Source organism: Odontesthes bonariensis, chromosome 10, assembly GCF_027942865.1.
Source record: "Odontesthes bonariensis isolate fOdoBon6 chromosome 10, fOdoBon6.hap1, whole genome shotgun sequence".
Lineage (NCBI taxonomy): Eukaryota > Metazoa > Chordata > Actinopteri > Atheriniformes > Atherinopsidae > Odontesthes > Odontesthes bonariensis.
In genome coordinates, this window is record NC_134515.1 from 16,605,990 (window position 1) to 16,632,072 (window position 26,083).

Consider the following 26,083-nt stretch of genomic DNA (forward strand, 5'->3'; position numbering starts at 1 on the left):
CAGTGGGGCTACACAGTGGTGTGGTGCGTAGCACTCACAGCAAGAAGGTTCCTGGTTCAGATCCCAGCTGGGGCTTTTCTGTATGGAGCTTGCATGTTGTCCCTGTGTTTGTGTGGGTTCGCTCCAGGTACTTCAGCTTACTCCAACCACCCAAAAATAGTTAATGTGCTGATTCTAAATTGACCCTTGAAGTGAGTATGTGTGGTCGTTTGCCTCGTTTGTCTCGGTCTGTCCCTGTGATGGACTGGCGACCCGTCGAGGGTGTACCCTACCTCTCGCCCAATGGCAGTTGGGATAGGCTCCTGCCCCCCCAAGACCCTGAATTGGATTAAGCAGGTGTAGAAAATGGATGGAGATGGAATCAAACTTTTTTTTTTCTTTTTTCTTTTTCAAAGATGGAATCTATAGAAGAAACTGGTTCCAAAGTTTTATTGTAAACACATTTTAGACTAGTTGTTTGTCTTGTTTGTCTCTGTGTGGCCCTGTGATGGACTGGCGACCTGTCCAGGGTGTACCCCGCCTCTCGCCTGATGACCGCTGGGATAGGCTCCAGCTCCTCCACGGCCCGAGCGACGGATTAAGCGGGTATAGATAATGGATGGATGGATGGATGGATGGACATTTTAGACTATTCTAACGACAATATTCTAAAAATAATCTCCAGACATTCATGCTTTACACCACCCACTTACAATGCACCACTTTGCTTGCAATTGTGCTTTGAATTACAATATTTTTTTCTCTCATCTGCCTAGAAAATAACATCTAGTGTTGGAGTCATAAACTGCGACATGTTTCACTGCACAGTAGACTGTCTGATAATCTTCAATACTCAAAAACTCAGCCCTCTTTTTCTCACCAATTTACTTATTTTTCTTACAGGATGCTCACAGACTGGCCATGAGCATTTGTGTTTTGCACTAAAAATCTTTAAAAAACAGAAGCTGTGATGTTGGTTTAACTTCTATTGATTTCTCCCTGAAGTTGTGGTTTACCTTGGTTACTTCAAAAGATGGCAAAAAGGATTCTTCCTTAAGAGCATCATAAGACACACCTGTCACTATTACCCTGTCCATGAACCCGAGAATGTTCAATATTGATGAGAGCTTCATGGCCGTCCTGTTACTGTCCTCCTTTCTGGGTAGTTGTAGTGTAAACACACCATGTAGCACCCTGAGAAAACTCTAAACCTTCTTGCTCTTTTTGATGGTGTCCTGTCCTTGTGGCTTTGGTTGTTTTAAAAATTGATATAAGTCTGACTCCAACTCACAGCGTACGAGCATGCTATTGATTTCTGCCCACCAGGCAATTTCCAGAGCACTTGGCCTAAAAATCAGCACCGATCAAATCAACTGAGAGGGATTGATATACTTGAAGCTCAGATCTAAGTTGTGTAATAGGATGCACCATCTACCATGATAACATGAGCCCAAACGATGCAACGAGCAGGGCTGTTTCTTTTGACAAGGATTTAGGTGCGATTAATTAAGATTAAGATTAAGATCAGATTGGTCATGCATACATGCATACACTCGAAATTTGTCCTCCGCTTTTAACCCATCCAGGTTGGCACCTGTTGACACACACATGCACATGCACAGGGTCACACACTCATAGAGACAGATGCCAACCTGGAGCGGTGGGCAGCCATTCACAGCGCCCGGGGAGCTTGGGGGTACGATGCCTTGCTCAAGGGCACCTCAGTAATATCCTGATGATCATTTGAAAATATTACTGTTGTAACTTCTTAAGGGTCACCTGCAAGTCCTCAAAATAGATTTACTAAAGAAATAAAGCTGCTTGTGTGACACTCAGAGCGGCTTTGACTCGAGTAATCATTTGTTGTTGTTTAGAGGTCTTGACGTTGCCCAGAGAAAGCAATTTTAAAACGGATCAGGGTGTAATCCCTGACAATACAGGGATTATCTCTTTAAATGACCTTTATCTTGCCATGAGGCATGGAGTGCTTTTCAACTAATCCATCCCAAGTCTGGTTTGATTATAACTAGATCACCAGGGTATAGACAGGATACAGCTGCAAGGAATCTCTGCTTTTAAAATGACAAAAAATTGGCTCAAACAGGTTTTGCAGATATGCAACAAATCCAGTGGCGCACACCAGGCTTGTTATAGCATACCCTTTGATACAAGCTTACACTGTGACCTAGATCAGGCTGTAACTATGGGCATTTGCTGTGTTTGAATGTATTATACGTTTAAGTATAATAGAGTTTAGTTTACATCTTTTTGGTTCATTTTAGAAATTTGGAGAAATTCTTTAAAAGCTCCAAGCTGCTTATTTGTGATACTGAAGTGAACCAGAGAGGGGGTTACTATTATAAGGAGACTTAAAGTCACATTTTTGCAACTACATTACCTTGGAATATTAATTGTCCAGATGGCACGCAGACTTGAAACTTGGAAGATGGCTCCTCTTGAATTGCCACCACACTCCAGATTCACACACAAAGGTCTACTCTTGCACCACATAACTTTGGGTATGAGGTCAAATATCTGAAGAGAAACACTTAAGGCCTATTTATATTCAAGCCAAGTTTATAAAAGTGAATGGCACATATAAGCTGTAGGTGTCACCAGTTGCAAATTTCCAAAGAGTGTCTTGGTGTTTTGATTATTTGTATCGATTCTTGTTTTTTCGTCTTTCCTTGCGAGTCTTTGATTGCTCTACTTCCTTGTCTTTGTCCTGATTCCTGACCTTATGATCATGTGCTCATTTGTGTCTTGTCAGTTGATCACTCATTTTCAAATTGAACAAATGGGTTTAAAATCATTGGAAAATCACTGCGTTTTGTTTTAATTAGATAAATAGTTGTGATAAGCCTAACTGGTGCAAGGCCGGTTGGAAATTAGCTTGAACAACGGTGGATGCAGATGTTTCCCTCATGCAAGTGGTTTGCATTTCTAAAGGCAAAGTACTCTCATCCTCAAGTACTGAATAGGTTATGCAGTGATTTCCACAAGAGTCATCCTCACTTTGAAGGCGGTCATTGCATCTTAAAGGATCCCACTGGTGAATCATAAATATTAAAAAGAAATCAGCATCTCAGCAGTGAAATGTATAGAACTTTGTAGTTGGAATCATTGGTGTCCTGTTTAATTATATCAGTTAAATAATCTTGTTGAATGGGAACTATCTCAGTTCCATTTAAGTTATATTCTTGATGAATAATTTAGCACTATGCATTATGCAAGCTTTGCATCATGTATCACAGACATACAGGTCTGTTATCAGTTATCAATTCAAGATAACTAAAAGTTAAAGTACCTGATGGTTAAATCACAAGTTGTAATGCATCATCTAACCTAAAATCCCTGCTCCCACCAGCTACCCTTTAGGCCTGCACATGCGTTTCCCTCCAAAACATTGCAACCATAGCAAAGTGACATACCATAACGTCAGAAAATTGACTTTCTAACAAAACTTTCTTTCCCTCTTTGATAAACATGCAATAGTGATGAATGATTTCATGTCTTATTTGTGATACGTGTCTAGATTTAATTTCATGTTTCTTCATCTGGAGAAAATGGGAAAGTTAGAGCAGTGGATGCGTCAATGATGTAGTTTTTTCACTAAATTCACTTAATTTGTCAATAACTCGCCAATGCCAACATTTAAGTTGAGCTGCAATTGTACTTACTTTTGTCAAGATGTATCATGGTATTCCTTTTCATGTTTAGATTAAAATCATTCACCAACCAATAAACCATTGACCTACCAGTCTGCAACAAATAAATTGGTGAACGCATTCCTGAATCCTGTGTTATATGTGCACACCACATAAGATGTTCTATGAGCCAGGCCTGCCAGCTACTCCTTAGTTTTTTTTCACTGATATAAAAGAATGTGGAGTGACTTCTCCTGCACAATAGCTACCTAATTAAATCCTAAAACTTTTTAAGTAGGAGTATCAGTGTGGCAAACTGCTATACTGTCCCTCCAGAAAAGGTGAGAACCAAAGGTGAAAAAAGCTTTATTCACCAATTAGTTTTGGAAAATTCCCTGAATCAACATATTCAAGGTTGCACTCCAGAGATAAATACAGGAATATACTTGACTTCATCCCTCTTGGTGACAAATGGATATCTCAGCTGAACAGTCTTGCAACATTTACATCACGATTTAGTTTTCACATTCCCCCTTAAATTGTTGTAGTTGTCGTTTGATTGCTATAAAAACATCCATATAAAACAACATGATTGATAATAAAATGGCAAATCATCAATGTTCACACATTTCCATATAAACAAAAACATTTGAAAATGTACAATATAAGATAGGAAAGTATTAACTACTTGATACAGGCTTATTCATCTTGATATTGGTAATCCGTGAAGGGTGTATCTGTTATAAATAAATACTACACTCTGCACTGTATATGGTATGCACTGGTATGTGCTATTTTCACATGTTTAAAAAATACACATATATAACCATTTTAGCATTTTTTATTACTTTATGAAAACTCATTTTTGATTCTTAGTTGTTACTGTATAAAGTGAGTGTAGATTGCTGGTGATCATGTCTGATAGGTACAAAAACATTTTGCTTTCATTAATAAAACCACAAAACTCTAACAAGATATAGATTGTTGTATTACTGGACTTACAATGATTTACACGTTTGTCCCATGTACGTGTACAACAGATGTCCTCAATGGGCCCAAGGCAAAATTTCTGCGAGCTGCAAAATTTCTGCGAGCTGCAAAATCTTCCTCAATTTCAAACAAAGTTTCATGTTGGGAAAGCAGAACTCAAAATGTATTTTAAGAGGATAAAAAGATTGTTTCAGTCTTAGTCAGGCTCTTATGTAGTTACAGTGATGGGTTGGCTGGGTTCGCTAACAGAGCCCCTGTGCTTAAGTCCAGAATATTCTCCAATAAATGAACCGTCCTCATTGAATTCTCTTGGTCCGTCTGCATAGTCAACCAGGCTGTCTCTGCTGACACTGTCCTCGACTGCGTCATCTCTGGAACACAAGCTACTGCCCTTCAGTGGCTTTTCATCGCTGTCACTGCCGTTAACAACAGAGAAGGATAACTGAGGTCAGTGATGCAGTGCATAAAGAAATCACATGCAAACATATATACTTTACACAGTATAATCAAAAGCTACACAGACAGACCAGCTAATGTAGACTGTTCAGTACATATAGACTATTAAATGCTTGGCTACACTAATAGATGCACAGGCTCCCACTCACAAAGCAGCTTCTTACATTTTCAATACATCACTACAGGCAGTAGACAGGGGTGGATGCAGCGGCTGCACAGCAGGAAAGGGAACACAAGGGAGGCGGGGAGGCCTTTCTACAATCACTTCACTAATTGCTAATTGCCAAGGCTCCAGGACCAAAGGCAATTTCAAATCTCTTTAGAGCCAGCGATGAAAATTGCCAGAGTGCAGAGAGTAAGAAAGACAACTAGGGGACGTGTGTGTGTGTGTGCATGTGTGTTGGGGTGGGGTGGATTCGGTTAGAAGGCTGAAATTGGGAGAAGGAAGGTTGGAGAAGAAGTGGGATGTATGCAATTCCAGACAAACAGCCTGTCATTCCTGGTATTCCCAGAGGCCCACACACAGGCCGAGGAGATTAGATGCCAATTTCATGCTGGGCAACTGGCCAACTCGCAGGTGTCTCTCTATAAGACGTGGGGTCACCTCAAAGCACTGAAATTTTTTATCCCTGTCCTGTTTTTTCTTATTCTCTTAACTATGGATTTTGCTAACACCTCTTTCCCCCTTTTGTTTTGTATTCATAACACAAAGCACCAACGCTCACTAACATTCAGGTGGCTCATACATGCATGAGAGTGTTGACATCTGTGTCAACTACAAGCACAACATTTTTGAGCAAGATATTAGCGCAGAGCCATGGTACAAAGTAAGATTACAAATTGGGTCTGCTTCACATGCATTTTTAATAACCAATCTTATCTATCCCGTTTCAGGAGGCAGTTTGAGATGCAAGCCACATAAGGTCTGCATTTCAGCTCTTATCAAACCTTCTTTTTTCTGATGACTCTAGAGCACGGAAGATAAGTGGCTGTTATCTAAGAGCAGTGGAATGCCACAGCCGCCGCCCGCCCACAGTGACTTTGAATAAAGCGATAAAATGGGACTGAGACTGAGCCCCAACCCACTTGAGACCGTGGTCGGTATTTAACTCAGTTTCACCTGTTTCTGTGAAAAGACTTTCCTTCAGTTTTGCAAAGATTTAAGGGGTGGTGATGGGGCACATCACCAGACACACAAAGTGATTACATTTGTCTTGTCATAGACCCAAGCTGATTTGGCTTGGGGTCAAGATAGAAACTTCAGGTGCAAGCTGGCTGTTTCTCCACCTTGTATCTAAAGTTGTATTTATTCTTGTTTAAAGGTGTCTAAAGGAAAACTTGATAACATCTGTTGCTTTATCCCAAATTGCACATAAAATATGAAACAATGAGGTGTTAAGAGAAGGAAAAAGGAGGCATGGATATTAAAAAACCACATACACGAGCCAAGAAAACACTGATCGCTAACAACCTGCTCCAGCTATGAGACCTGCTGTTCTAGCAGTGGACAGTGGGGGAAAACTGTAGATTGCCGTCTCTGAAGAGAAATCATCTGAAGCGTAATTACCATTTGTCAGCTCCCCAGACACATGGCATACCAGTGGGTGGTCTATAGCCTTCAGAGATTCAAAGGGCACAAGAGAGCCCTGAATCCAGCTCTAAAGCCAGAAAAACAACATCATAGTAAGGCTAAGGGCACTCTGGGGGGACAGTACTGTGAACATCCTCATGAAGCCAGTCATGAGAAGCATTCTAAGCAGATAGCTGGAGTAAAAAAAACTGCACTGGCTCACAAAAACACTCCATGACTTCTCCTGCCTGATGAGATCTTCTGTCCTTTGTATCGGAGCAAAATGCAGTATGACATTATCAGTGTTTTCCTCTTCTCATCACTTCATTTTGTTTTTTCCTAATACTTTCAAAACTAAACCTTTTGGAATTCATTTAATTAGTTTTTAACTGCAGTTTCATCTGCATTTAAAAAAAGTCAGATTAAAAAAATGCAATATTAGTATTTAATTTCTACTTTTGCTTGTCATTTCACTATGTGTCATGTGAAAGGATGACACCGAGCCCTGCACTGTTACCTAACCATAACCATTTTAATAAAAAATAAAAAATAAATAATTACAAGCCAAAAGCTTGAAATGCATTTCAATGTAACATTTAAAGTGCCTGAAGTGGTGCAATATTTATATGCAGTGCCATGAGATCATGCAAATACATTTTAAGGTAAATCTTCAGCTGTCAGGTATCTCAGTGTCTCCATGGATGAAAATAATCCCAGTAGTGAAACTACAACTCATGAATTTTCCACATAGATAAACAGTGATGGGCTTAACATTGTGTTTAACCCTCTCTAATTGGAAGAAAACTAGCTGGACTGACTGCTTAGCTCCTAATATAGTAATTATAACTGAACTGCAAGCCATATAAACTTTTTACATATTGGTATTTATTAAGTACTAATATGCTGAACTGGACTGTATTAAAATGGACTGAACTATGCTAGGTTTAATTGGACTGTAATGAATTGGTTTGTACTCAATCATATTGAAATGGGCTGAATTTTATTGGACTTAATTAACTTGTTTACTTCCCCTGAAATAGCCTTTGTTGTCAAGTGGCACCTATAATAAATTAACTGTTAAAGATATGTTGAAATATTATACACAAAATGTAGGATCATATGGGAATCAGTTACGGAATTGTCACATTACTGAGGTATGTTTTCTAACTTGCACTAGAAACATAATAGTATACCGTTTCTGCCAATATAAATGATTTTGTGAAGGGAAATAAATTTTAAGCTATATAAGCTTGATTGAAAGGGGAACAAAAATGTTCAGAGGTTCATTGGTAATACAAAAGTATGTTACGCTAAACTCAGTAATGTGCCACAAAAATTTTGGACAAAATCATGTGCCAACAATTATAGTGTTTTATTGAAACTGAAAGCAGTCATCTTTTTTATAAAGTCTAATTAACCCTGCATCTGTCACTTACTTACTTCATTGAAAGCACAATTGCCAAATAATCAAATGTTTTTCTCGTGTTGCTGGGAGCTCCAGCCCACTCCAGGAAATCTACAGTAAGAGGTGCTTGGTAGGTTTTCACCAGCATGGAGGCATGTGGCGACAGCAGAAAAAGTGTTGGCAAATGAGATGTCGTTACAAGAAAATAGGGATGACTAGACTTTATGATTAAAGCTATCCAGCTATCCAACCCACATATTTGATTTAAAACAACGTTTGTACTATGGCTGACAGACACACATATTAACACCAAAAAGGCCTACTGGTGCCTACAGGAACAAGGTTGCTCACGCACTCTGCAGTGCAGAAACATACACATCACAGAGTAAAAGCACATCATTCCAAACTAAAAGGGGACAAAGCTAAAGATGAGAGTTAGACACTACTCTTAACTCTATCATGTGATTACCTAGCCCATTAAATGATGAGAACACTGGCTTTCACGTTGATCCTGGTAAAACTCATGAATGTCTGGTTTGCTTTTAAGATGGGAAGGAAGAGCATTACTGTGACATTTGACAAAAATGTGTCTTAACCAGAAAATATTTAATATTGCTCCAACATTATGCATGTTAAGGTTAAGGAGATAAAACATATACAAACAGAAACTACATTTCATTATCAGACATGTGCATTGCAGCTCTAAGGTGCAGTGGAAGCATATGGCTCACCTGTATTCATAGTAGGTGTCATCATTCATTCCTCGTGACTCGGATTCAGGGTGGAGATCCTCCTTCTCTTTCACTGCAGGAAGGGCAGGACAGATGGTTCAGCACCAGTGTTAAACAGCAGCACTTTCATCCTTATAGTAGATGTAATTAGATATTACTGCTGTACATATCTATAATGCTCTGACAGTTTCAGTCTTTGACATTTCACTGCAGGAAATATATCAAAGCACACAATCGGCCCTTCTAACTCTTTTCAACTATTTCACTGATTTCCTTTTGAAAACCAACCAAGCCACAGCTTAACATTCAAGCTAAGTACGTAAATTAAATTGAATTTTTCCCAATTATTATGCTTTAAATTAAAAGCTCCTAACAAAAAAGCCTTTGAGAACAGCTAAACCTGACTGTGAAAACATTGCATTAAGTTTTTACACGGAGAGCCTCTCCACTGCGTGTCTACACAAAGTGCTGTCAGGTCCTCGTGTAAATATGCTTTAAAAATACCAGTTGCTTTTGAGAGAGACAAAAGAGGGGTTTCATGAAAAGCACTGGATGCGGAAAAAGGGGGATCCAAAGAAGCTGATGAAATATTCAGTGCTTCATGTCAAAAGCTACTGCAGGCAAAGAAGTCGAGTAGCGATGGTGGGAAGAAGATAGAAAAGCAACTTGAGAGGAAAAAAAAAAAGAAAAAGTGAGTAAAGAGACTCTTTGCAGGTACAGACCATTATGAGACTGAAGCTGGCTCTGATGCAGGGCAGCACAAAGGTAAGGGAAGAACCTGAAAGGTTTCCACTGGTTAGAGGTAGGGAGGAGTGAACAAAGCCATCTGACATTTGTCTGGCTGGCCAAGGCGTGCAATTAGTTGTGCCAAGCAGAACTAACAGGATATGCAGTGAAACTACTGTCGCTGCAAGCGTGGCATGGATGATCCTTGGCTTGGAACAGTTGGGATGCATAGTGTCCTACATGCTTCAGACTTGAGCATATAATCTGGTGTCAATAGGTCAAAGATAACTTCATCACATTCCCAAGACTGAATTATATCTTGTCCATGCACTGCGTATTATCTGAGCTGAAAAAAACAACAGCCAAAAAGCAAACACATCCCTTCTCAAAGCTAACTGACCTTTTTCCATGGAGAACATGGCTTGTTGCTGCGGTGGTAGCGTACCTGCATACTTGCCACCTGTGTTTTTCCGCACAAAGCAGACAATGAGCGCCACAAGGGTGAGTACTGCCACAGCACACATGGTCCCAATGAACCAGCGCTGAGTGGAAAAGTCGCTCGCCTTACTCGCCATGCCTGAGAACAAAAAGAGAAACACAGAGTTTAACAATCAGATTTACACACTGATCCATTTAAGTGTGACAGTCACCTCAAGCATGCCCTATACAAATGGATCTTTCAGTGAAAGCTGAACAGTTTTTTTTGCTGATCTGACTGAGGCTTGAGAGGATGTTTTCACAATGTGTTCAACTCACTTTCCCTTCAGCTGCAATACTCTGTTTTTCTGATAATATTAGGTAGGAAGAAAACAAATATGAACATAGATTCCAGAAAAACGAACAAATTCGCATATGCACTACGGTGAATAAATCACAGTTTATCAACAAAATATTGATATTGTGTGATCTATAACACCAAACGATACAGACACCACAAGGAGGATGATATCAAAGAAGAGGATGATGAACTTTTGCCATGAAATTAATTCTTCTTTAGTTATCATAAATATCTGTTGCACTATTTATAAATGGATCATGAAATAGATCTTGTGAAATTATAGGTAATTGGAATAATGATATAAGTGATCATAGAATTTAAAATATACATTTTAGTTGTTAATATTAAACATTCTCAAGTGCCTAAATATGATGCCACCTAAAACTATAGCTAAATCAATATTTAGCACGACGGGGACAGGAAGAGTAGCTTACGATTATTCATATAAGCCACAAAAAGCTGCGAGTGCCCCTGCTCCTCTGTGGCAGTCCAGCTGATTCTGGCAAAGGTATCACTCACATAAGAGCTTATGTTCAACAAGGTGGGAACTGTTAAAGAGAAGAAAAAGGAGAAGGGGAAAAAGGAGGAAAGGAAACCACATAGACAGCCACAGACAAAAGGAAAGACAGGGAAGGGAAAGAGGATTAGTAGAGGCAAATAGGATCCCCCGCAGCTTGAGAACAGTGCATCTTGCAGAAACCCTTTAAGACGACAGTTCAAAAGGCAATTCCGGGCCCCAAACTTAATTGGGTGGAGCTGGATTTTGGCTCATAAAGGATAGATATATAGATTTTAGGAGGGAATGACATCTAGACTTCTCTCTGTATTAAGCAAAGCTGGCATTTCCTCACAACCCCCCTACCAAGAGCAGATACAACAACAGATTGAAACTCCATGTCTCAAATCCTATTGTGACTATTGAATGTTCACATATATAAAGATGACACAGCACGGGTATCACTTGCTGTGTACATGTGAATGTGAGCTATATACCTAAAGGAGGATGAGTCGAATTGCCCGGGATAGAGCTGGGAACAGATAGAGAGGAGTAGAAGTCTGGAATGAGAGAGAGAAGTCTCAGTTGTTAGATTTCTGCTGCAATGCTGTCAGGTCTAATACTCAGTACAGTGCAACAAGCAAGCTCTGTAGACTACAAAAAGGGAGGGATGTTAAAGCAAGAGGGAAACCCATTTCTATGGCAACAGGTGTTCAGATAAAATTAAACAAAAGTAAAAATACTGTACTTGAAGTTTATATCAAACAAAACAAAATCTAGATTGCAAATTCAAACCACATTCATCACTGTTTCACTCACAAAAAAATGTTTCTGTTTTTCCTGAACTGCTATTCAGGATTCACCCAGATTACATTTGCACAATCACAGAGGACAAACTTTTGCTGAGGCTACGACCAACTACACCAACACGCCCACAACTTTGTCTATCTCTACCGACACATCTATGCTGACTAGTTACATCAGCTGCAGGCTGATACATACTGTTCTGAACAGGGGCCACAGCTGGAGACTGGGACAAATCTTCAGAGGGAGGAAAAGAAAATGAAATACAGCAGAAGATTACAGATATGTGGAAAGCCAGCTTCAAGGTTTATAGGCCAGGCAGATGCACGCACGCACACACACACTGACTGACACACATTTAAAGGGATGCAGCTCATCCTTTCAAACCCAAGCATGCTTGTAGATTCATGCATGAGTAATCTGTTAGGTACACTGTGGATTTGGAAGCTGGTGGAGTGACCTCTAATAGAGCACCACTAGAGGACACTGTCCTGCAAAAACACCTTAGCTTTCCCTCATAAAACAAATACTACATTCTTATTCTATTTCCAACCAGAATTTAAGAATGTATTGAAATAATGAAATTATGTTTATCTAAAGGACAATAATAATGTTTTTTTGTAGTACTATATCTATGAAAGACATTGAATCCCAGACAGGGGTCTCAAAACAGTTTTCTGCATTTCAATGCATTCTCAATTTCAATGTCAAAGTAGCTCAGTCAAAGGCAACAACAATGCCCTGAACACAAGAAAATTCTCTATCTTTGGACTTTGAAAACCACCTCGTTCTCAAAGTCGTTGCATCGACTCGAGGTCTGACCAGGTCTGGTCCTAAACCACAACGTGTAGTGTAGACTTATGTGGCTGTGTATCCCATAACGCATTCTGACACCTCTATTCCTTATTATAGTAATCTCTTAACTGTGCAATTATGTACAAACATGTAAAATGTCCCCTTGGCAAGCTTTGCACCGTCACTATTCTGGCTATGGCAACAAAGAGGAGATCAGCGAATATTTGTGACGCTAAACCAATAATTGCATTGCATAATCTGAGTTTTCTCAGTCCAATTAAATACACAGGTCCACAAATGCCTCATATTTTTCTTGCATAAAATGTCAAACAGTAGAATAGGATTTGTTATAGGTTAATGGCTTATGGTAGTTTTAGATTAGATTGAGGAAACTTTCTCAGACGTAAAGCCTTGTTTTTTCTACTTGTCATTATGTTGGATAACTGCTCCACCTCAGTGTACAGCATGTTCTCATGTGATTCCTAAATTAGTCGCTGATTACCCAGAAGATGAGACCTTGATTATTGTGGCTCTATTTTAAATGTTCAAGTTTAACATTGAATTCAATCTGGTTACAAATGTATTGGTGATAAACAACTGCTCAAAATGTTGTACCTGGAAGAAAGTAATTTCATCTCTGGAGGCTGGTTATTTTCTGCCTTTCAAGGTATATGCTCCTTTGTGCTTTTTGTCTAGTGTGCAACCTGTTGTACCTCTGTTGCTCTGCTATCTCCAGAGATCTGATGGTAAAAAATAAATATTTTGCTCTCTGTTTTGCTATTGCTGTCAGCAATTCTCTCTGCTTTTCCTTTTCTTGTTTTTCACGTTTCAACCAGTGCTTCTGTCTTCTCACATTTGAGCCACTCACTTTTCAAATAAAGACGTCAGGACACAAATAAACCTCTTCGGAAATATATTTAGTTGTTTTGGTTCAGGCACGTTAGTCTGTTATTTGTCCAGATTATTTCTAAACTCGGCAAATATTCAGTCAAGCCACCCAACCATTAAAAGCTCCGTCACAAAGGTGAAATCTAAAAGGAACTCAATGGAGCCAGAGCTCACTAATTCATATGCATTCATTTTGTATCAGTGTCACTGCATGCCTACCCGTTTATGTCCTTAGATTCATGGAAGCCCTGCTCTGTGCTACTGGCAACCATAAATCTCCCCGCTCGCGTTGTGACTAACATGCCCCGAGGACAGCTCTTTGAAACAGAACTATTTTATCTCCCCATCGAGGCTCTGCTCAACCGCATTTACAAATAATGCATATAATGGCTCTCAGGCTGGACATTCACAGATGCAGACAAGGCTTTGCATTTGTTGATGTACATAAAAGCTGAGCCAGATTTAGCATTCTAAAGGTCTGCTGAGATATTGCACAGATATTTTTCTCATTACATTATTTTCTCTATTTGTGAAATAATGGCAGGGGTGTGCACAGAAATATTCATATTTGACCATTTTTGCTGATTAATTTGTAGAAAATCCATTCAAATACAACAACAGAAAAAAGTCAACTTGACCCAGACAAAAGATGGTATTATCTCTCCGCTCCATTCCTAGAGTGGCCAAGTAGAACGTCCATTCACCTGAAGTTGTTTGCATGTCAAATTACATGTCAAATAAATAATAATATTTTAGGGATATTTTGAATCAAACTTTTATATCTTTATTTTATTTATTCTAATGTATTTTATTTGAACTTATTTTATTCTATTTTATTGCACTGTGTTTTAGTATCTATTGATTTTAACTGCTTGGAACGGTAGCATTATCTGAGTCACTTTTACCTTTAATGCAGCTTTTATCCTGTACAGCACTTTGGTCAACCTCAGTTGTTTTTTAAATGTGCTCTTTAAATAAAGTTTGAGTTGAGTTGAGTTGAGTTAAATGCTCGACATTAGAATTTTACAAATGTAAAGGTAAAATACGAGGAAATGTAATTTATTTGCTTTTATGTTCATCCCTATTCAATAATTCTATATAGATTTTAGTTCTATCATTTCCCCAATTTATTATAGTGTCAGTAACAACATGGGGAGAAATGTCAATGACTTAATGACTAATGTTGTCTTTATGACTTTCAGAGAGGAAAGAAAGAGAGTCTAAAGTAACTGTGGTGTCAGCTGATAGTGGTTCCGTGAACTGAACTGGGATTTTTTTTAGGAAAACTGTATATTTATGTTTAAAATTAAATCCACTCCAATGCAAAAACAATTTATTTTACAAATGTTTGCCATTTTAATATCACCAGTTGGCATTTGCTGACCAATGTACGGGCACTACCAGCCCTTATTACATTTGCTCACCTGCTGCAGCCACAGTCCTGCTCTCCTGGGCCAGTGGAGGACCACACCCTACTTTAGTGCAGGCACTGAGGTGGAAGCGATAGAGGCTGTCCTCTTTCAATCCCCAGATTTGCCACTGGGTGATGTCAGCCCCTGTGATGTTCATCTCTTGAGAATCAATCACCTCCAGTGAAGTCTCATTTACTACAGACGAGAGAGAAAGATGTCGGGTCAGTTGAGTTCACGATGAGCTTACAACGAATCAGCGCTGAAAAGGTCATCCCTGTTGGGTCATGTTGTATGTTAATGGGACACAACGATAATGGGGGTCAATAATGGAGAGGGAAGGAAGGGGAAGAGATGTCACGCCAGCTCATGCGGAAACTGTATATAGGAGGTGCACGTTGTGACAGGTAAGCTGAAGAGGAATACATTATGAAGAAAGGCAAGAAGATGAAAGGGGGGAATAGAGAGCTCAAGAGGGTGGGGGTGTAAACAAGCAGCAAAGGATGTAAAGAGAAGGAGGAGAAGATAAGAAAAAAGAAAAGCTTCAGAAAATGGAAATGATGAGGCATTATGAAGTTGCTGAAAGAACAATATAAAAGTAAGAGAAAAACACAAACAGGCACGAAGAAAGAAGACAAAGAGGTAAGAGAAAACACAAAGAAGTAATAGAAATAAGAACAGTTGCAATTACAAGTACTGTAGTAGAGCATATCACCAGCCATGCATTATATATCAAAGTACAGTATGTGTGCAGACTGCTAAAAGCGACACACTTAACCTGAAAGCTTGCTCAGTGATGTCATACGGTGAAAATGTTGGAACTGCAGGCGAGAACTGAGGTGCCAAGTCTTTTGTGCAGCTTTGTAAAACTGATGTTTGTGTGCAGCACAAAACACTGCATATTTTACATTTCTACTGACAGCAGCTTACTCATTTGGTAATCACAAGGCAGTTTCATGAACCACCTGGACATGCAGACTGCAAATACAGCACAACATATATTTTATTCATTGGTATTAACAATAAACAGAATTTGAAATACTCTTGAGGTGCATGGTGAATCAGTTCGACCAAAAACGTTCCAACACCCACAGATTGCACTGTGTGGGAATAGCTGTGTAAAGTCTGACATCTGATATGAGAAAAAAAGCAAAGAGGAGAGGGGTGACAGAGTGTATTGAAGAGCTGGCCAGACTCCGTGGGTGCAGGTGGAGGCGGCACAGGGCTGTCTCTGCCTTCCATTTTGCACAAAAGACTTCAGAAATGTCAGCCAACAAGAGTGTAGGCTTTGGAAATAGACAGGTCGTAAAGAAAGCCCCTAACTCACTTTTTCACTTTAAATGTTCTTACACATAAAGGTGCTTTCTTGCATGATGAAAAGGTTTGGAGAGATAAATGCCAATGAAACCTACACAATGAGCAAAACCAGCATTGGCTTTCATTTTTATTTTTGGGAGAAAGACCAGCAGTCCATCCAGCAATGTGATGAGAAACAATGAGATGAATGCTGAACCGCAATCTAAAGAAGCAAGCACAACGAGGCTGTTGCAGGCTGTAGTGGAGTGTTCAGTGTTGAACAGTGCCACCTTCTGTCTGGTATGATAAGACATAAAAGGAGAGAAAAGGGATGAAGAAAATAGGAATCAAATCTCCTACAGGTGTAGACATGGTATGGTGTCACAAATCCATCTCCTCCAGATTTTGATCTTAAGTTTGTCTTAACCTACTCTTAACCTTTACTCATAGTACCCACCACCTTTCGCTTTGGCCACGATGGATCGCACTCAAGAGAAAGCACTGAACTAAATCAAAAAGAAATCTATGAGGGTAAAAGACTACACAGGTTCAAAGGTCTACAGAGTGTATATCAATAGACAGTTGGCCTTATAAAATGGTATGTGTACATACAGTGGTGAAGATCCAGAAGATAACCGGAGAGGATGCCATTTGTCTCCAGCGGTGGTCCCCATACCAGCAAAATGGAGTCTTTCTGAGAGTTGGAGGCAGTCAGGATGGGCACTAACCCTGGAACTACGCAGCAGACAGTAATATTAATGCATTTCCTGAACTAGATATACTGTAAATGTAACAGTAATAATAATAATGATGATAACAATCATAACAATAATGTTACAAAGTGCTCTACAGAAATAAATAAAACCGGATTTGAATGTAAAATCAGAATTAACTTAAAAACAAATAACGAGAGCAGGAAAGGCAGCTTAAATTAGGACAAGGTTATGCAGATTTCAAAGGAATCATTTTAAATAGTCAGGAATTCATGAGACACAAAATTTCATGAAGAGAGAGATGCAGAGATGTCTGTGTTTAGTCTGGACTCTGGACTGGCTAGCTGACCTGAATCCTTGGATCTAGGAGCTCTGCTAGGTTTATATTCTCTGAACATATCACAGATGTATTTTGGGCCTAAACCATCAGTAAACTTTTAAAAACTATTCTCTGACTGACTGGAAGCCAGTGTAAAGATTTTAAAACTGGTGTGATGTGTTCAGACCTCTTACTCCTGGTTAAATCTCCAGCAGCAGCGTTCTGGATGAGCTGCTTTATAGTTAAAGAGTTAAGACTCAAAACTCAATAACCGGCATTTAGTGAAGAGAAGTGAGCACATATTTAAGTACATGTGTTTCTGGTAGCTATGTATTTGACAATGGTTAAGCGTGTATATCTTTGACCTTTTTTGTGGTTTTGTTGTGCACTATTTGTGTACAAGGAGCATTCATGGGTTGTTTAATGTATGGTTTGTGTCACCTCACCTCCTTCTGGAGTACTGAAGGTGACTGGATCACTCCTGGGTCCATTTCCCTTCTTGTTAAAAACATTAACGGTGAGCTTGTACTCTGAGAAAGGTTCGAGCCCTGGCACAATGGCATGACTTCTCTTTCCAGGAAAAGACATAGACTGGTGCTCACGTAAAGTCTTCTCTGGATTCAGGAGACTTTTTCTCCTTATCCAGTGAACCTGTAAGAAAGTAGCGAGAGGTAAAAAGAGAAACGAAGTCAGAGACATAGAATAAAATTTATAAAAATATCCTACTTTATGCACCTCTTCATCACCATCAGTTTCAACCTGTTCCTCTGTGCTGGCTACATGCTTTAAATGACAATACCTACATACTCCAAATGACAACTGTGGAGTTGCAGAATCTCAGTCCAAAGGGAACAGAACAAAATCCTAAAACACAACGAGTTTGGTGGCCTTTGGTCATAGCCCTCTCTTAGTGGCAGACTTAAAGTCAGACTCACAGTCTACTTACAGTAGAATGAGGTTTATTCAGAGGGGGAACACAGAAGTTTGCCTTTTCCGGACTGCATGAGCAGCAGGAACTCAAAAGTACTGAAGTTCATATGCAGGAGGACTGGCGGCCTCAACACTGAGTAGTAGAGCTTAAATGTATACATACGATCAGTAGCACCATACATCACCATATTTTCAAACATATTTGTTTGCTGCTGTATTTTCCTTCAATTTGTGATGCATTATTTAGCATTAATATTAATACATTAAATATTAATATTTAAGATGGTTCAGCAATCTGCACAAAAACTGCATTTGCAAATTGTGAAGAAATGCCAGAATAATGTTGTTCAATGTAAAATTGCAAAGAGTTAAAGAATATTCCATCATCTACAGAAGATAACCGTCATCCTCCCTGCTGCAATGCTTTTATTTTATGAAAGCACTTTGAATTGTTTGTACATGAAATGTGCTATATAAATAAATTTGATTCGATTTGATCCAAAGATTCAGAGGAATCTGTCGACACCTCTGTGCAAGGGACTCGGCAAAAAGAAATCTATGTTATATGCCTGTGTTCTTTGGACCAACAGGCAGCATTGCATTAAAAATAGCTGAGCTATTCTCTCCTGGTAATCACTGCGTGGCCTTGCAGGTTATGAAAATTAGAAAGCATATGTCAACATGATTTAAAAACGTTGCAGTCTCCTTTCTCCTGTCAAAGCTCATTTGAAATTAACCGAAGCAAAGTGGAAAACAAAAGTTCTGTAATAAAGGAATCTCACTTTAATGTATTTATTGATCTATCCATTTACTCCAATCCATTTGATTGGAGATCAATGATGCTGCAAACCCTAGACAAAAGAGGAGAGGGACCATCCCGCTTGTTATCAACGCTCTGATCAAAAGCTTCATCTCTGATGGTAATGGGATACATTGGTGCCTGTGAAACTGGCATCTGGCGCATCTGGAAAGGCATCATCTATGCCAAAAGGTATAAAAGGGTTTTAGAGGAACATACGGTCTCATCCAAACGACAACTTTTTGAGTAAGGGCCTAGCATATTTCATAAGAAAAGTCTGAGTGCTGGACTGGCCTGCCTTTGGTCTAGATCTTTCTGGAAAACAAGGAAGACCCAGCTGAGCAGCTAGAATCCATTATCAGAATGGGACAACATTCCTCATTCCTCCCAAAGCTCCATCAGCTAGTCTTCTCAGTTCCCAGACATTTACAGACAGTTGTTAAAAGAAGAGGGTGTTTACATAGTGCTAAAAACGACCCTGTTCCAACTTTCTTAAATCTGTTGCTACCACCAAATTTAAGATGCGCTAATATTGAAATCGTAAAATGTCTCATATTCAACATTTGATATGTTTTCTATGTTCTATTGGTGTTGAAATATTGGTTCATGAGATTTGCTAATCATTGTAATTTCTTTTACTTACATCTGACACACCATCCCAACTTTTTTTGGAATTGAGGTTTTTACTTTGTTGTTTGTTATCGAGTTAGGAGATGAAACCCTAACCCTACCAGGTTAGAGTTAAACACTGATCACATGTGATGAAACAATGTGAGTTGGAAATATGCAAGTATTAAGAACGAACCACAAAAGGTAACAAATCTACAATATTTTGACAGTCAGCTTCTCAAATTGAACCAACTATTGTGTGTTCCCAGGATACTGATAACACCATAATGATAACACCATTTATAACTATGTCCAATCTGTGCTTTAGATGATCTCACAGGACATATTTAGCTGCCATCTGCAATTCTTTATGTAGTCACAAATGGCAGGTATCATTGCATCATGAACTTCTGTAAAACTACTCCACGTGTAACTACTACATATTATTTACTTTAATGTAAAGGCGTGGACACTCTTGCTAGAGATCTTTGATCTCGAAGAAATTTTCCCTGCTTAAAAATGATTAGATATACAATTACAGGCAATTCTGTGCAGCTTCTTCCTTTTCATTGAGAGTCTCAAGCTATTCAAGACTGTCTGAAAGACAAACATGTTTCCAGAATGGGAAATCTTACATTATAGCCCTCCAGATGACCTCGCACTGTGGCAGGTGGAACTGGGGTCCAGCTCACTCTCAGAACGGTGGTGTTGATCACTTCCACCGCTATGTCCTGTGGTGCTGCAGCCGGAACTTAAAACGGAAGAGGAAGGTCAGAAATACAGACATACAGAGAACAACAGAACACCTTTGTCAAGGCATTTCAAATCTATCACCCATGACATAGATTTGAAATGTGAAACATGTGAAAGGAAATAAAGTTTTTCCAATAAGTTTTACTAAAGAAAAAAAGAGTTATTTAGTTTAAGTTGTGTAGTCATGAACTTTTACTGAAAAAAGTCTAAAAAATAAAACATGGACATGGCGTAAAACTGCAAAGTAAACTATGTACAGCTTGGAATCCACTGATGATGATTTACTATTCAGAGCTAGGGAAATACAACACCAAACATGAAATTAAAATCCTGTAACTGTCCTTTCTTTCTACATGTTACTGTAATGGTAGCAGGGAAAGATAAAAGCACAGCAAATGTCAGAGACAGAGGAGCAGCTATTGTGCCTCAATAGGCCTACAGCGTATGGTGTCTTGTGATCTGTCAAATCTCCAACAGCTTCTGACACAAAGGTGGGAATTTGACATCCCTCTCCTATTCAAAGGTTATCTGCCACCTGCTAGATATAGCAATGGTATTTGTCTTTTATTCTTTGTCGTTGGAGAGGAAAAGTCACTACTGCACACCTGCACAGGGTTAAAACCTTGAGAAAGAGGAAAAAAGAAAAGAACTTAACCTGACACATTTTCCCGCAGACAATGCCAAAAGACAACTGAGGACACAATTGGAAACAATCACACAAGAAGTTCAAAGCGAGTTAAAAGAACAGCCAGATGTGCAAGTTAGACAAGCGGAACAGAGCTGAGTAGTGAAACACTGAAAATATTAACTAAATATATCAATGGCATGATTACACCCAGCTCACCATCTTCTCCAGAGTAACCTGTGACAACTTTAGGTACTGGGCCCCAGCCGTGACTGTTCCTGCTCTGAACTCGGATCTCATATGGGATGAAAGTGGATGTGTTCCTCACAACAAAGGAGGGTCTACTGACCAGTTCCTCCGTCCAGACATCTTCCACCCCCAGTTTGCGGTAGCTCACCTTGTACTCAAGACCAGGGCCGTTGCTTTCAGTAGGCAACAGCGGCTAGAAAATAGAAGTGCACAGAGGACTTAGAGATTGGTGAGAAGCTTTTCTATAGATCTGCAGTGTTAATCTTGGATGGGATGAATTTTAGAAAAAAAAAAAAAGAAAGAAGAACTCTTACATCCCAGCTGATGTCCATTTGATGAGGTAGATGGCCTTGAATTTTGATGTTTTCTGGGTTTCTGTCAGGGGCTTTGGGAAGATGTGTGGTTACAGAATCATATCATTACAAAAGAAAGCATCGACATTATTTTTTGCTGCCTCCTGTAACTTACTGCAATGCTGCAAACACCCTGCATTGCTGTTGAGCAAAATCACTTTCGTAGTTGTGGTGCAAGTATTAATATTTCATGATGCACATATTCTAATAAGCAGCAACCTGGTTGCAGATAACATTCACACCCCTCGACTGCTACAAAGTCTCAAGGCCAAAGACTCTTCTCTGTCTCTTAGACAGGCACCTTTCAAAGACGGATGCTTTCATAACTTCATGATAACCTTAGTAGAATGTGCTAATAAAACTGAGCAAGTCTCACCAGCAGGGAGTGTTTTGTATCTTTTAGTGGGCTCACTAGGGGGTCCAGGTCCAACAGTATTAACAGCATAGACTCTGAATTGATAGTTAAGATGTCCATGTAGAGCCAGCTTTGCTGTTGCCAGGTTACCGTTGACTTTCTGTAGCTCCTTCCACCTTCCGGGCTCCCACTGACTCTCCTCATACTCCACTACAAATTCTGTACACATGAAGAAGAGAAGAGACCCGCACGTTTACTCATCATCATAAAACTCGTGCATTAGACTTTGATAAGTGAACAATTTAGCAGTCTTTTGAAAATGTATGATTGCTTTCTGAGTGTTAGATTATACTTTTAATACCACTTACGTCTCTGTCAGTATGAAGCTGAAAACAAGGGCCATTAGTACTGGTTGGCAAAAAGTCAAGAGGTAAAATTCACCACTCAGAATTGTATTTCAGCAGATATATATATATTTTTTTTGCAGTTTGCGGAAAATGATTTTATACCACCCATTCTGGGGTAATTCATTGTGCAATCATGTTATTGCATTTTCTCCTTTCTGTTTCAGTTTGTTTTAGCTTGAATTTTTACAAATTTCACATCAAAAGTATTTCTGTGGATTTTTTAAAACAGAAATAGCATGAACCCAGAAATACAGAGGTGCACAAGAAAAGGCATAAGTAAGATAGGAGTCTCTTTAACACAGGGGTTGCGCTATAATCTTAGTAAGAAGAACCCTTCTGTATGCTTTCTATTTGCTTGTCTTACTTTTTCATACTGAAGAACAAAAAGCATACAGTTGTCCCAGTCTGTGCTTTCAGATGGCATGAGGATGTGATGAGAAAAAAAGAAAAAACACAGAAAAAAGTTCTCTTGTTTGGGTGTTCTGTTATAGTGTCTCATTCATTTAACACAAGACATCCAAGCAACAGCTCCAGCAGGCACACATTGAGCAGCTTGTATGAAAGGATGAAAACAATGAAATGTTCAAATTTTCAAGATATAAGGTGTTATGTAAAAGGTTGTCTATTCATCATGTTTGTTCAAATTCAAGGTAAAACTCACACAGCGCCTTATGGATGAATAACACCAGGCAGAAAAGTAATCAGGTTAGATTTATCTTGGTTTCACTTTTGCATTCAAATGTGTCATTTTAACATGAGATACATGTGCCTTTTAATCAACTGTAACATACTCTGATCCGCCATAAGATTATGACCATCAGCCTAAGATTGTCTAGATAAGGCACATTTCAGGGTACCTGTGTCTGGTACCTAGATGCTAGCAATAGCTCCTTTAAACCATCAGATCCAATCAAACTGGTGTTTTGGAGGCTGACTGAAAGCCTCTTCTTTAAGCCCTTCCAATGTAGTTTTTGCTTGCCCACTGCAGTCCTACTGGAAAATGGTATTAATGCCATGTGTGAGGTCTGAATGGTATGCAAACATGTTAAGGTAAGCGGGCAATGTCAAAGTCGCATCCATGTGAATTCCAAAACACAGGATTTCCAAACAGAAAACTGCATTGTTAAAAAGATGGACAAAGTTTCTCACTTTGGCGCATCGGTGTGTATCAAAACTAATCATGATAACAAGACTACAAGTAACATTTGGCATTATAAAGTCTTATTATCCCAGTAAGTTTAAAAAGTAAATTATATTTTTCATTGAAACATAAATAAAAGACCAGCTTCCCAGACAGCATTTTTAGCTCATAACTGTTATTTGCAGCCTTTATTTGTTGAAGAATATTACTTAGCATTCATCATTGATCACAGGAGTAGAATCTGTTAAATCTTCTTTTCATGGAGTACAAATGAAGATGTTTAGTTATTAGTGGCAAATTGACAAGAACTTACATCAACAAACTGTTCTAAACTAGTTTTTCACCGAGTTCTGCAGACTTTAAATGATACAGTGGCTTACTGTAAAGCTATATTTTTATCCACACTAAGAATCAGATATCAGAGTTTCATAGATATGACAGATATGATTGAAAAAATTTAAATTTTAATAATAACAATGTTATCAATGATAATAACAGGAGGAAGAAGTAAAAGAAGAATGCTATCAGTCAGGTTTTTCATACAGATTTGGTTATTTTGTGTTGTGTCTTTTTTATGGCAAATTAATTAAAAGTAAATATGTATAAATGTGCATTTCACCGTAGCTGTTTTGTAATTATACCTTAATTGACAGGTAGTTACATCATTATAGTCTGTGACCAAAAATGTGACATCAAACTGAGTGAACAAGCGGAGAACACAAACAACCGCTGGTGATCTCTCTGGGTCGAAGCTCTTCTTTTATAAATCATTTAGCACCACTAAATCTCCAACCCATATCTATTTTCCGCTTTTCTATTGTATTCTGTTCACATGTTTACCTGTAACAGAGCTGTTGTGGTCACTCCCAGGTATCCAGGACAGCACAACATTCCTCTCACTCTTATATTCATGTATTTTTAAGCTTTTTGGAGCATCGGGAACATCTGCAACAAACAAACATGTCTCTTACACAAAAGGCAGCAGTCAGTTTAATAATCAAATGATCATTTTTAAAGAATTTCCCCATGATAGTGAACATATTACAGAATCTTACCCAGTACGGTTAGTAGCACTGTGGCATTGTCCTCGTCCAAACTTGTTTTAGCAACGCACGTATACATTCCCTGGTCGCTTAGGTTAACATTCATGATCTGCAGCATGTCACTCTCCACAATATATCTGAACACATCAAAACATTTGTTACTACATATAGCGAACATTAAGTTCATCCTATATGTCAAAAAGAAGGTATTTAGGAAGTGGATACACTAACTAAAGCTGGACAATCCTCTGAATTTTCACAAGTTGTCATAAAATAGTTTTAATCTATACCAGCTCTTTATTTCTTGTATTTAAAGTCTGACTCATAACCGATAACCAAAGAAAGAATAAAAGTCCCTGCCAGAGGTAATCAATCATTATATCAAGCAAACAAAAGACTAGCAAAATGCTTCGACAGGACGCACATTAAAGCTTTAGTCACTTTTCTGTTGCTGCACTGTGGCATTAAAATGCAGAATAAGACACCGAACAAAGGTCTGTTAGCCGTGAACACACAAAAATAAAAAAATTTAAAAAACAAAACAATAGAAACGGTATCAAAGCACAGTCAGTTACCTGGAATTCTCCTCAGAGGAAAGTGAGATCTCCTCCCCATCCTTCCTCCATACCAACTCAAAGGAGTCCTGTAGACTTTTATCATACTCTGTCCGGCACGTCAACTGAGCCGAGGTCCCACTGACGATCTGCACATCCTGAGGTGGGCCTACTATTTTTGTCGGGTCTAAAGACAAAACAGAATTACAGGGATACGTTTCTAATAATACATGATAAGGATTGGTCTTGGCGGAAAAAATTATTCATGTTAATGCCTTCATGCTCTGAATAAGCTTTTTAAAGATCAATTCAAATCATCTCCTTCATAGGTGGGTTTTTTCCTGGAGTGACTGACTCTTTGATGAGGGATATGAGTAATTAAATGTGGATAGTGTGCATTCGTGAAATTAGAATTTTCAAACAAGCTTCATTACATCAATGTTTATGCTGCCTCATACTATGATATCAATTACAGATTAAGTTCAAATTGAAATGCTAAGACATCACGTTAATGAAGACAAGCATGTTTAAAAAGGACCCGAAGTCTTTAAGCTCTAGTTTAAATTATTACATCAATAAATTGTACCTTCTAGATCTAAAATGATGACCTCACATTCTTACCCTTAAAGTATTGAATAGCTGAATAGTTATGCCACACTTTTATTGATTTTATTCTTAAAGAGGGTAGGTTACCTGAATAAATGAAAGCAATGAAGTTGGAGGAATTTATTTGTGTTCGTTTCAGTCCTCCCGCATAAAGAAAGCAGGAATGGTGTTCCTGAAATACCTTTCACATCCAGCACAGCGGTGACAGCTGACATCCCCTCTGTGTTGCTGGCCACACACACATAGTTCCCACTGTCGCCTTTTTCTGTGCTGATGATTTTCAAAGATTGTCCATTCTCAAGAAGCAAAAATCGCTCCCCCTCTATGGCTGTGTCCTCTTTGGTCCTGAAGGAGAAATATTTTAAATCAAGCGTTTGTACAACGTGTCAATCATCATAAATACTGTACAAAATTTTGCTGCAATGTCCACCTGATTTATGAGTTCAAAGATTTTGATGCAGACATCCAAATTAAGTTAATTCTCAATACAATTTCAGAGCACAGTATATCCATTTTTTTGTGGCTATTTTTGTTACAATTATTTTTTTTCTTTAAAATGTTTCACTGATTCCAAGTGCTTCCACTGTGCTTTTTGAAGGCACAGTCAGGGTCAGCACTGCAGCAGTTGGAGGTTAAAGTGAAGCAAAAAGCCGCCAG

The 26,083-nt window shown here is 38.8% G+C and overlaps 1 protein-coding gene across 7 annotated transcripts in view; it reads right to left on the bottom strand.

The window, feature by feature from the left end:
• Window positions 1-4,709: 4,709 nt before the first annotated feature.
• The window catches only part of LOC142390782 (neural cell adhesion molecule L1-like protein), a 48,737-nt gene continuing 27,363 nt past the window's right edge, over window positions 4,710-26,083 (bottom strand). For 4 of the 7 annotated variants that reach the window (XM_075476498.1, XM_075476499.1, XM_075476500.1 and 1 more), the window contains 15 exons: window positions 25,608-25,771; window positions 24,842-25,007; window positions 24,279-24,403; window positions 24,064-24,168; window positions 21,697-21,894; window positions 21,282-21,352; window positions 20,938-21,160; window positions 19,976-20,091; window positions 17,449-17,653; window positions 16,583-16,705; window positions 14,690-14,872; window positions 11,276-11,338; window positions 9,905-10,081; window positions 8,779-8,851; window positions 4,710-5,032 (listed from right to left, as the gene is read on the bottom strand). In XM_075476498.1, the coding sequence (XP_075332613.1) occupies window positions 4,825-5,032; window positions 8,779-8,851; window positions 9,905-10,081; window positions 11,276-11,338; window positions 14,690-14,872; window positions 16,583-16,705; window positions 17,449-17,653; window positions 19,976-20,091; window positions 20,938-21,160; window positions 21,282-21,352; window positions 21,697-21,894; window positions 24,064-24,168; window positions 24,279-24,403; window positions 24,842-25,007; window positions 25,608-25,771 (2,200 nt within the window). In that variant the 3' untranslated portion in view covers window positions 4,710-4,824. The remainder of the gene's footprint in view (window positions 5,033-8,778; window positions 8,852-9,904; window positions 10,082-11,275; window positions 11,339-14,689; window positions 14,873-16,582; window positions 16,706-17,448; window positions 17,654-19,975; window positions 20,092-20,937; window positions 21,161-21,281; window positions 21,353-21,696; window positions 21,895-24,063; window positions 24,169-24,278; window positions 24,404-24,841; window positions 25,008-25,607; window positions 25,772-26,083) is intronic. The other 3 variants (XM_075476501.1, XM_075476503.1, XM_075476502.1) reach the window with 3 other exon arrangements.